Source organism: Malus sylvestris, chromosome 16 (assembly GCF_916048215.2).
Source record: "Malus sylvestris chromosome 16, drMalSylv7.2, whole genome shotgun sequence".
Lineage (NCBI taxonomy): Eukaryota > Viridiplantae > Streptophyta > Magnoliopsida > Rosales > Rosaceae > Malus > Malus sylvestris.
The window spans coordinates 6472288-6484632 of record NC_062275.1 but is presented as its reverse complement, the minus strand read 5'-3'; the positions used below and the strand labels follow the sequence as shown (position 1 = coordinate 6484632).

The 12345-nt window shown below is 37.3% G+C and overlaps 1 protein-coding gene across 2 annotated transcripts; it reads right to left on the bottom strand.

The window, feature by feature from the left end:
* On the bottom strand, nucleotides 1–10524 carry LOC126607970 (alpha-glucan water dikinase 1, chloroplastic-like). Of its 2 annotated transcripts, none has more exons than XM_050275697.1 (33): nucleotides 10090–10524; nucleotides 9294–9574; nucleotides 9066–9113; nucleotides 8830–8939; nucleotides 8641–8719; nucleotides 8444–8535; nucleotides 8193–8346; nucleotides 7517–7900; nucleotides 7322–7432; nucleotides 7079–7174; nucleotides 6830–6970; nucleotides 6633–6721; nucleotides 6267–6401; nucleotides 5891–6053; nucleotides 5700–5789; nucleotides 5430–5615; nucleotides 4936–4998; nucleotides 4791–4853; nucleotides 4638–4697; nucleotides 4390–4542; nucleotides 4136–4219; nucleotides 3804–3980; nucleotides 3606–3712; nucleotides 3223–3436; nucleotides 3042–3145; nucleotides 2707–2836; nucleotides 2404–2529; nucleotides 2082–2192; nucleotides 1552–1650; nucleotides 1123–1296; nucleotides 953–1045; nucleotides 585–700; nucleotides 1–419 (listed from the first exon to the last, which is right to left on the bottom strand). In XM_050275697.1, exons 2-33 carry the CDS (start codon nucleotides 9549–9551, stop codon nucleotides 215–217), a joined length of 4215 nt encoding a protein of 1404 aa, XP_050131654.1. In that variant the 5' UTR covers nucleotides 9552–9574; nucleotides 10090–10524; the 3' UTR covers nucleotides 1–214. The 2 variants fall into 2 exon arrangements, with proteins under 2 accessions (XP_050131654.1, XP_050131655.1); XM_050275698.1 differs by having other exon boundaries at nucleotides 9066–9110; nucleotides 10090–10520.
* Between the last annotated feature and the right edge of the window lie 1821 nt (nucleotides 10525–12345).

Below are 12345 nucleotides of genomic sequence, written 5' to 3'. Positions count from 1 at the left end.
TTTTTAATGTAAATACAAAATATGCCCCTATATTTATATATATTGATGGAGTCAATGGAGTATTTTACAAAACTAATGAAAGCATATTGCTTCTTGTAAACAGGCATGCCTCAGAAGAACAAATTCTTCTCATTATTTGTTTCGTTTTTTATTCTCATTCTACAGTAAACAATGTCTACAACACAAATCGTAGAAAGAATACAAAAGATATGAATCACATTTGGGGTCTTGTCTGGACAACATAGAGTTTACCGTCCCTGATCACACCTTCAATGTCTTGTGGAGATCCGTACAGTTCCTCGATTGCGCTCCCTGCACGAGCAATGCTAGAGAGGATTGTCTTGCGGAAGTTTCCGTCAACCATCAGCGGGTCAGATGAGTAGTCAACCACGACTTTCTCTTCCTCATCCATGGGTACACTGTCATTAGCATACAGCAAAATAAGATCAATGATAATAAAAATAGACGCATAAAAGATTTGTATGGTTTTTTAAGTGCATATGTGATCTGTGCAAACATAAAACGCCTGACTACCAATGTGGCTGTAAGTAATGATCGCCTGGGAGAGATGTTAAGGAGTCTACCTGTCGTAAAGACCTGCACCAGCATAACCTTCGAGATCTTCACCATTGGAATCGGATCGAAAGATTATAGACCGTTTTATAAAGAGGCCAATCGGTTTGCTAGGGTATCCTAACACCTGAAAAATATCCACGTACTCAATGTGTAAACAATGGAAGGTCCAAAGAAAATATAAGGATTCGCTAATTTCATGTTTGTGACAGGACTTTTAGGGTGGAAGCCTATAACTAAGTCGTTATTCTGCAGTATACTACGTTTTATGACAAATACTACACAAATTACATAATCCATGGAAAATTATCAACAGAAATCATTGTCCTCGATGGACTCTTATGCCGTGTTTGGTGAGAGAAGCACAAAAATGTATTACCTGAGGAGAGTCCAGATCATTCTTTTTGCTAATAAAACTTAGAGCACGTCCAGGATAAGCTCCAACTAGGGTTTCTCCAAGCCCCTTAACAACCTATCACAGAAAAACGAACCAAATCAATGTCTCTGATATTAGTTGAAAATATGTCTTTTGTAAACACTACTGAATACCTCAGCATATATCTCTGATGAGTCTCCTGAAGATGGGTTAGTTGTGTGAATAACAAATGCATAGTCAGCGTTTATGATTTCCTGAACAAGGACAGCCATGCAAAGATAGTCGTGATCTAATTTCACTTTTCTCGTGCTGAAGTACGCTCTCTCGTTCCACTTTGAAGCCCAGACCTGGATTATAATAGATGAGAATGCCCCAATTTATCATAACTTAAACTTAGCTCTGATATCAAGGTAGAAAAGATAACTAGAGAACCGGAGAGAGTCAATTCACAATGGTTGCTGGCCCATATATATTGCTACTTATGATTGCCTCAACACTACCAGCGGGGCCGGTTAAATTTCTTAGCTCTATTGGATTTAAGAACACTGGATTGATTTAATCTAAATTTTTTTTTCTGGGCATATGCAGCAATGCGATTTTACCTTTTTTATAGCCGTCCATGCTTGTTCCCACCGTTGTTCACCTTCATCACCAGGCCAAGGCATCCCTGACCCCTTCATTGTAGTCTTCAGCTCTTGCACCTGAAAATAATTCGCCACATAAGCTAGTATCATTCACTTAAACTATATTATTCTGCCTATAGGCCCCATAGAGTTTTTCCTTCATAGGTAGCATTACTGGTTTTTATGTTATATCAAGAGAAGAAAAGAAGCCAATGACGCAGTAGGAAACAATTAATCCACACTTGAACTTTAGTTTATGCGAGCATGAAGGCAAGGTCTACAAAACGTCAGAAATGACATATTGGTGTACTCTTTTAACTGTTTACGTTGGAAAAAGTGTGATGGGATGCCGTAACAGCAAACTTCACAGATTGAAACACACCCCTAAGGAGTTCGGGTGATTGTAGACAATGAAATGGAAAATGCACTCTTTGCAACCTATTAGCTGTTATAATTTTGAAAACAAAATAAAAGAAAACATTTGACGCCTGCTAGCAGAAAAAACGTACCAACTGGTGTGGTGCTGCCAGCTGTAAAACTGTTTCCCGAATCTTCTTGAGCGAATCAAAATCTCCGTCTTTCAACTTTTTCTTTAGAGTTTCCAACTTTTCAGCCACTGCCTATAAGCAGACAGAAAAGAGATAAAGTTAGTCCGACAGGAGCAATCTCTCGTATAATGGAACTTGATTGGATAAATTTGACCATAATCAAGAGACAGCAACTAAGCTAATAAAACTTCAGGCTGTTCTGGTTGAGGGATAGTAGATCATCACAGTGGCATACATCATATATGTGTATGGCAAGGTTACAGAAGTTTAAGGTGAGGAAAACCTTGTTTGAATCTTCTGAAAGAACCTTCTCAAATGATCCAAATGGTAGGGCAACCGATGTAGGAATTCCAACCCAAGATGGAAGTTTTCCTTTTACATAAGCAATATTACGTGATTTAGCTCCAACCTGCAATCCCCACAGAAGTTATACAAAAAACAAGAATTAGGAAAATTGCATAGTCTTAAGGAAATTTATTTTATTAATTTGTGAAAACATTTTGCCCAACCCCGTCAATTGTGAAATAAGAAAAAAAAAGGAAAAAGAAAGTAACTCCTTAGCTGCTGAAAAACTTTTCAAGCTTACCATTTCGCTTGTGAACTCATCAGATGATATGGCATATCTACCGGTAAATTTTTTCTTGACCAATGTCAGAGATGGAGTGTCTTCTTTTGAATCAGTTGAACCTGCATCTAGCTCACCCTCATTGACCTCACTGAAATTATACACGAAAAGAATTTAAACATTGTATTTCAGTAATTTTTTTTGGTCATCCAACTGATTTGAGAGACAAGTCTTTCATTAATGGAAAGTACAATGCAGTGAAGTTTCTATCGAGTGAACAGAAACCAGTTCGTCAGCACATAACAGGAGATAGCTTATTAACATTTTTCAAGACCAAACTACAAAAGAAAAGGTACCTATAAACTATATCAGCAGGTGTTGGCTTTAGACGTAATAATTTCCCCTCACTAGCTTGGAGGTCAGCCAGAATATTGGGGTCAAAGCATGTCGCAAAACAAACCTGCAAATAATAAGTTGGTTATTTCATCAAACATTTCAATCATACAGAAAAGAAAATTATGATTGATAAGCTATTACCTTGCTATTTCTTGCTCGGACAGAGACATGAGATAGGACGTCTGGCATATCTGGTGTCAGAACAGCAACAGTGCCATCTGGAATTTCTTCCTCGCCTTTTACACTTTTTGCCACCAAAATTGTGGGCTTGCTGTAAACTTTATTCTGAACAGTGAGCAATTCATCCACATAGACGACATATCCAACCACTTCAACTGGGCTGATAACCTGCCAACTGTCGAGGAAAACCAATCTATCATCAGAAAATTAAGTGATGGATGTTGAGAATGTAGACGTTAAACCCTTATAGTGTATTCCTTTCTAAAAAGTAAAATCATTAAAAAATTTCTAAATATATGCGATAAACATGATATGACTGACTAAACGATAGCAGCACAATCAACCTTCCCATATTAGCAGTCTTTCGAAGAACCGGATCAAGCCGATTCAGGAGTGAGGATAAAGATGCAGCTGATCCAGCACGGATTATTTCTTCAGTAAATATGTTCACCTGCAAGAAATAATTATGAGCACAGAAAGGGAAGATATGTGATGCATAATATGTAACAAAGCACTTTGGTTTGAAGATAGATAATACATACAGCCCATTGGTCCACTCCAAGCTGTGCTCCGAGGTATTCTGCTGATGGCTGTAAGATTCTGAGATACGATTCTGCCTTGTTTGCAAGTGCAAGGCGGGTTCTGTCTAGGATTGATTTTGAATATAATGCCCAGTCATTGCTTTTACTTTTTAACATGTTTTGAGCCTGATCCCATCCCTTCATAAAAAAACGGAAGAAATCAAATATTAAGCCAGCATCTTGGAAATGTAAACCAAACGGGAGAAGTCCCAATTTTCATCCTATTCTTCAAATTGCCTTGAATTCTTATGAAAGAAAAGAAGAAGAATAAGGAAAAAAAATATCAGATTTACCTTCAAACAGTAAATGAGATCTTCGTTATTGTCTGATGATAGGGCCAGGTTTTCTAGAACCAAAGAGATGAAGTACATAATTTTCTGCATAATGCATAAATCAGTTGATCAAGAAAATAAACTTGAGAGTATAAGATTAAAACCAGTCATATTAGACTCAAAATCGTTGCAACATTGGTGAAGAAGAAAACAGAGAAAAGGTAAACTAGATTACTTCTCAGACATGTAGTTAACTGCTTAGAGAGTAAATATACCTCTGGTCCAGCATTATTCAGTTCTTCATATCCCCTCTCAATTGCGGTCCTAACAGTAGAATCCAGGGCAATGTCTAAAAATAAAAGATCCCTCAGACGATCATGAGGCTTAGAGAGCAATGGCCAAAGCGCCTGGCGCGCCTCAAGCAAACCCTGAATTAAAATTAAAAAGAACATTGAAAATTTATCAGAGTGAGAATGCAACAGAAAGCTGGAAAAATAATTGCCAGTATCAAAGTTCCACAAACCTCAATAAGGACTTCCACATTCTTGTCCTCAACATGTTCTAGTACAAATCGCAGGAGGTCCTGATTCAAATAAATGTCGTTGTGCAACTTCTTATTAGTTATCTTATTTAATTCACCCATCATAAGAATTTGAAATCAAGTTGAGAGCATTACTGGAACTTCAGATGGCAAGCCAGATATAGGATTTATTTGTACTCCAACCATGAATCCTTGACCCTGGAGAGAATTAAAAGGTGTGTCATTACTAGCAAGTAACGATGCAATATGTTGAGATACTCTGACTAGTTATTGATATTACCTCATCTTTGTAGCCCATACAATTTTGAATGGCAGACTCAAGATCTGCACCTGAATGAACAGCCTGCATGTGAATATTTATTGGTCAAAATTGGCAGACAAGCAAGCTACAACATATTACACGGCAAGCAATAGGAGTCAAAAGATGTCCACAGAACCAGAAACTAAAATTTCTCAACATCTCTTCTCATCATCATAGAAGGGAGAAGTATGCGTCATGAAATTCCTCCTATGATATGCATCTCTCACAACACAGCAACAGACTAGAATATAGTTAATGTTATAGAATAGTTCACGGACATGGTCACAATCCACCATCTTTTTTTGAGGAAGAAGCAACTGAAAGAATAGGTGTACTACCAGACAATGTACAAAACGACAAAATCTTCCTGATGGATTCAATAAGCCATGTGCAAAATTATGTGATGCAGATGTATAATGTATACTATTAAAACAAATTTGTACATAAAACCTGAAAGGTTTAGGAAATCAAACCTTCAAAGTTCTCATGTAGTGCCCCAGATCACGCAGTAGACCATCTTTCTGATCACTCCTGAAATTTGGTTCATTACGGATTGCACGATCGTAGCTCAGGAGACGTTCTTTTGTGATTCCATTCTCATTCAAAGTTTTCCAGTAAACACCAATGTCAAAGTCATTTTTTATGTAATCTATTAATGCCTGCAGTGACAAGTGACAACTTTCAAGATAAATTTTCAAATAAAAAACCACTGAATAGGCCCTAACAAGCTCTGACACCTATACCTGACAAATAACAACATCATCTGGACTTGTGTTATTATGCAACTTTTGATGCCATTCCTCCATCATTCCACCTTTGCAATTATTCTTTCTCTGACATCATCCAAAAAATTACGCAAATTCAAAAACTTGTCCAGAAATGAGGAACGTGAATATTAGACCACATACAGGAAAGCAAACATAATATTTTCCACCTGGATAACAAGGATCTCATCTCGAATTCGCTGTCCCACATCCCCTTCTCCTCCACGGCCAACGGTAGACAAGATCATCCGTAGAAGTTCGCGATACTGTGGATAATTTGCATAAACATTTTGGAGCAAGTCCGTGAGCCTGTCCTGTGCTTTACTAATCTCACTGCACCACAAGGAAAACAAGAACACACAGGTTTAGCGTTTTGTGAGGAGTGAGGGGTGCAGAGTAACAGAAATTGTAGAAACTGGACCTGGGCTGTCCCTGTAACTATCAATACATAAGAGCCATTTAAGATGATATCCCCGCATCTCCATGTCCATGTAGCCCAAAAAATAAAGTATTAAAATCATACAGTAGAGATCAAAAGAATTGTACCGTGGTTTCACATTGTAATTTTTATTCCAAATGAGCTGCCTCGTAGCCATAAACCTCATCCACACCAATATACCTGCAAGACCTAATTCACCAGCATCTTTTGCTTGATTGACCAAGTCTGCTGCAATGTTAAATCTGAGAAAAGGAAAATATGAGATTTAGTAAAGAAAATCAAATAAAATTCATTTTGAAGATGATTCAAAATATTATACACAAAATGCGAAGGGCATGACTCTAAAATCTAAAGTTGTAATTAATTATCAAAAAAATATACCGGGACAAATATAGCAGAATGGCATAAGATGGAATAAGAAATGACCAAGTCAGTGAAACTATAATTTATCTAATTCCCAAGGGAATACTGACCGATGCATAAAGGATTTCTGTGCCTCACTCTCCTGGTCGGCTATTTTATCCAACAAAGCCTTTGCAGTACCCTTGCCATCACCAGTATCCTTGAATGCGAAAAGTTCAGAAATTAAACTTGTAAAGAAAATGGAACCTTGAGGAGAATCAAGAATAGGCAGTCACAGAAACAGATTATGACCAAAACAAGGAGCAACCTTCTGAGCTTTCTTGCGTTCGACACCAAAGTCAATGTAGAAATCGGAGCCTTGATTCTTCATCCAGTTCCCAGAAGCATTAAGGACAAACGGCATTCCTTTAAAACTCTCTCCTTCAATTTCTATTTCTATAGATTGAACCTGTAAAGTTACTGTGAGGACCAAGACAATTGTCTAAAGATCTTGAATATATGAGCTAGTATAAAGTTCCCAGGCACATGGATCAATCCATGCTTTCTTGTGTTATACCTCATAAGTAGAGTCAGTGAAACTTGGTCTAAATTGTGTTTCAACAGCCCCATTTAGAGCAACTGAACCCTGGGGATGTGTACTTGCAGGTGGTTCCTGAAAATGCCAATGTAGCTTACTTTACTGTTTCATGCTTTGTGACTAACAAGCAATGCATGGAAATTTGAAAACGTCCGAGAGAGAATTTAAAGAAAGCAAACATACGAATACCATTATTTCAGTTAAAAGAACTCAAAATATTACCGACCACTCTCCAGCCTTGCTTGCAGATAAAGCCCAGTGAAGGGCAAGTGGCTCTTTGAAATCTGTTGCCAGATGAACCTTTGTCTTCCCAGCAGGCTTGGTTACAAGTACCTTATAAATATTTCAGGATTCTAAAATTAGTTTAGTCCCTAGAAAAGCAGACGAATCAATAACCAAAGCACATAATTGTCTAACCAGAAGTTCCTTATCATTGATCTTGAAGATGTTTTTCCTCAGAACAGAACCTCCATCCCGTTCTTCCTTTTCCTTGGCGAAAAGCTCAACTGCTGTCAAGGGTTTTGGTTTGGTTGGATGTTTCTCATCTACAAATTTAGCTTCATCAACAGGTTTAGTAGCATGTTTGTTGATAATCCGCGTTAAGTCCCTCGTCTTGCGTTGAATTCTCTCGGTTCTAACCTTTTTGCTTTCAGATTTTTTTGCAGCCTTTGTATCAGAACCAGATGGCTCTTCAAGCTTACCACCATCATTTTTCTTAGTCAACCTTGCTTGGAGCTCTTGTATGGAAGTACCCCTAGCTACTTCCTCCAATAACTCAGTTCGGGCTGCTTCGTACTCCACCTATAAACATTAAATATTTATTAAAAGCAAACCAAAATAGCATAAAAAGTCTTTAAATCAAACCAACAAGTTTGTCTTGTCCAGCGTTCAACAAGAGAGCTTAAATGACTAGTGAAATTTCACTAGCCAGAATTTCTATAGCATCAAATCACAGTTTACATGCTTTCTCTTGGTCTGGTGTTTTTTTCTTCCCGTGGGAGTAAAAAGGACAAAGGAAATAACAAATGTAGTTTGTGATGCTGTAACAATGATAATACGAGATTTATAAAATTATAGGGCAAAATTCACATGCCTTTTCTTGCTCTGGTGTATACATCTGTTTACCCTTTCTTTCCCACCTCAAATATGCTTGAATTTGTACAAGCTCTTCAGGAACTGAAGCATTGGATATCAACTTCTCTTTTGCAGGTAACTTAACATGAAAGTTATCACCATTGTTCTTAAACCTACCAAAGAACATTAAGGAAGAATAAAACTCATCTGGCCTGTTTAGATAGATCTAAGTTACTAGGCCAAGAAAAAAAACAACCAATGAAATCTTACCATCTGTTCTGGCTTTCATCAACTAAAAGAAATTCGATTGCTTGTATTGTAGGCTCATCAATCTCAATTTGAAGCAAGGAATTGGAGCCGGACTAGAGAAAACAATTGATCAACAAATAAAACTTCATTTAGCACAATATCTTAACCAAATGGCAGATATTTGTTGATGAATATATGTTGTGCTTTAAAAACCTTACATTCACAAAAGGTGTTCTAAGAGCTTTGTTCTTATATACTTTGGTTCCATCTGGGTGACGAGATGGAAGCACCCATTTTCTGTAAACAGCAAATGACAATAAGAAAGAAGACATCTCAGATTTTATCATCTTAGGATAGAAGTCTTGAGCATCAGACTCAACAAAAGAAGCAATTACAGGGAAACTTACTCTTTTCTATCTTTTATCCCACCCCAGTGAAGAGTCAAAGAGTCACCGCTATATGCTACACGGATATCTACTTGAGTGGCAGATCCCGGTGTGGAAGGATTCACATAAACCTGCCCAATTACGTATGGTTTCTGTTAGTATAGTTCCCCGTGCATATCTTAGCTGAGCTGAACTGAACAAAACTTATCCAACTATATAACATTGGTCTAAGCACCTAACAGTTACACTACATGTACCTGCATTTCAATATTCCCATCGAGATTGAATTTCCCAGCAAGCTGCTGCTACGAGGAAGAATTTAGTTAACATTAGTCCATGTCCAGGCCAACCACCCAGACAGATTTGAAGCAGTCAATCGATTCTAAACTTAATTCCAAATCTTAGCAAATCTCCATCACAACACCTCCCTCACCCCTAGCATTATCAAGCCATTTTCTATTAGGTTTTCCGATAAATTTACTTACATTGGAAGGCGGATCAGTGGTTAATACGGCAAGAGGAATAGCTGTAATGGGGCGGCATGACCCCATGGCTAACTTTGGTTTCTGAACGTTCAAAGTGTTCCCACAGAATTTCTTGGATATGGGTGATTTTCGCGCCTGAGCTGTCACTTGGTGGACGCTCTTAGCTTGAAACAATGTGTTGGCAGGAATACCAGAAGAATTTATCTTGCTTTGAAACAAGCTCTGATTGAGCAAGTTATGGCCTACGGAATTGCTCATATTCGTTGACACGCTCCTCAATTCTGAAGAAACCGACGAATCGAAACACAGTAAAAGCATCCATCAAAAGCAGAGATAAAAGTATTTCATACATATATCCCCCAAATTAGGCATAATCTTCTTACACACATACATAAAGATGTAATTTTTACTAATTCTGTGTTTGCTTGCCGAGAAAGCTGAGGAAAATGAAAGAAAAAGGAAATTTCTTTGCTCGCCTCTTGTTGGATTACACCTATCACTCTCATCAAAGCTAATACCTTTTCACTTTCACTGTTTCGCAAAGCACAAGGATTTCAAAATTTCAAGCGCTGCATATCTTATCTTCCTCTTACAAAAAATTCTCGAGAAACAAACAGAAAATCGTAGAAAATTTGAGCTAAAAACAACATCGCTGATTCACTGCAACATTTCCACTCATTCATAGCTCCGAAACATCTAGAATCTAAGAACAGTAAATGCAAGTAAAATCCCACAAAAAAATGGTCAAATGGTTTGCAAAAATTGAACTCGAAATTGTTGAACTGTAGAAGCTTACCTCGGGAAATTGATTCCAAGTTCCGAGCCTGTACAGAGAAAGAGAGAATGAATATACGATCAGATTCTAGAGAGAGAGGGGGGAAGAGTGAAGTACGAGGAGAGAGAAAGTGAAAGGTGGAGGGCTCCAAGACGAAGGCTTTGGTTTAAAGCCAGTCCGCGAAATCTTGCGATTGGTGGGAGGGAGTGATTTCTGATTTGTAAGCAGTTTGTGTGCAATCGGAGAGCGAGTCTACGTAAAGTGACATGGCGCTCTATCTCTGGCCGTAGACGCGTGGCCACAGTTTCGAAAAAGCTCGGAGGAGATTGGGGAGATTGTCACGTGCGACTTCTTCTCCTTCCTGTCCTTGTTGAGTTGAATCGGAGAGGTGACCACTCGACCATATTTTGCCATTGATTTTACTTGGATTTTCAGTTTTAACCTCTTTCCCCCTTCGATTCTCGTATGGACGAAACGAAGAATCCAAGATTTTTCTTGCCCGTCTATATTTGACCCTTAAATTTGATCTAACTGTTTAAGTTGAATAACTGAAGATCGCTTGATCGAATTAATGATCAGAATGTGGTAGGCATTGAAAATTTGCAAATCAATGAAGTAAGCGATAAAAACATTTGGGGTTTCATATTTCAAGAGACGGCATACATATAATGTGGTCATTGTTCAAGCTCTTCTAATCAAATTTTACTCCTTGCGTGCAAGAAATAGAAACCAAAAACTCGTTTGGAATTGTTGTTGTTGGAAGCACTTCTTCTAAAAGTGTTTTTGTTGGAAATATATTGACATTTTTAATTAAAAAAAAAAGTTAAGTATTCTTGAAAAAGTACATGGAAGTCTTGAAGAAACATGTAACTAGTCCTAAATTATTTTTAACTTTTTATGTCAATGTGATCAATAACGTTTTTGGTAATCAAAGTACTCTTTAGACTATATATAATGAGCGTATTTATTATTAATTACATCAAAGTTTTTTGTAATGACACCCGCATGAAAAGGATTTGTAAGGCACATATTCACCATCATAGTGGGGCATTTGATACCATAAAATCAAAGACATGTAAACAAAAACCAGCACATACTCTTATATTATTAGAACAAATCGTCACAATAAATTCATTTCATGTAAGTATTTATCGTCTGCCGCACCTGTCACGCATTATAAGACCTTCTCGCATTGTCAACGTTGATTTGGTGCGACCCCACATTGTCAAGTTGCAAGTGTCCCGTTTCTGTGAATTCAATCGAGCAAATTCTAGATGCAGTCCACACTCCACTCTGCACTTATTGATAGATCCAAAGAACTTAGACATTATAATACAGGGAAGGCAAGATTTTTTAATACAAAGAGGTCGGTCTTCTCAAACAAAAAAATAAAAAGGTCGCTCTTGAAAATCTGCCATTCCTTTTTCTATTTTTGTTTTTATTAGTGTGGAATTTAAAATATTCACATCCAGAAAAATATAAGGCGATAAAATAAATTATCATTTTTCAGTAGGACAATATAAAGAAAAATGAAGAATAGTGTAAAGATAACGCAAGGAACCGATGAAATTAAGCAAGCTTTAACATCTCGACTAAAACAATGGAAAGTTGGCAAGCACACATGGAAAAACGGGTGCTTTTGGACTTTGGAGACATGTGATAATTCGCTGAAATTGAGATCGACATCACTTTTGCCTAACCACACAAGCAAGCAAATCACTTTTTGGCCATAAGTTCCTTAGCTGGAAGCTTGTGGTGTGCATTCAGATCTATAGGAGTTAGAAGATGTCATGAAAAGCATGCATGAATTAGGTTAGTTGATTAGGGTAATGCATTTGTCTTTCGACGCGAAGATGATCTACATATGTTTTCACTTTGTCAAAGGTGATGCCACATGTCCATTTGCAAAATAGAAATCATTTCACATGCCTCTTTTTTCTTTATGCACACTCTGATTTATTTATGTTTGATTCATTTATGCATGTTGATTTTCCTTTGGTTCGTTCAACCAAATTATAAAAAAAAAAAATAACTATGCGTAATGAAGAAAAAAATGTGTGAAAATCGTTTGCTCTTACAAAACATCAATCGATAATCTTGCTTTTGTTGAAGAATGTAAAATCTCAAATTATAGAATAAAATAAACTTCAATATATGAGTGAGTGTTTCTACAACTAGTAAGACGGGAAGTTGCGATAAAACCTCAAACCTACTAGTTTTAGCACATAGTTAATTGCAAGTTTGAAATAATATCGGCGTTCATAAGAATCGGTAGAG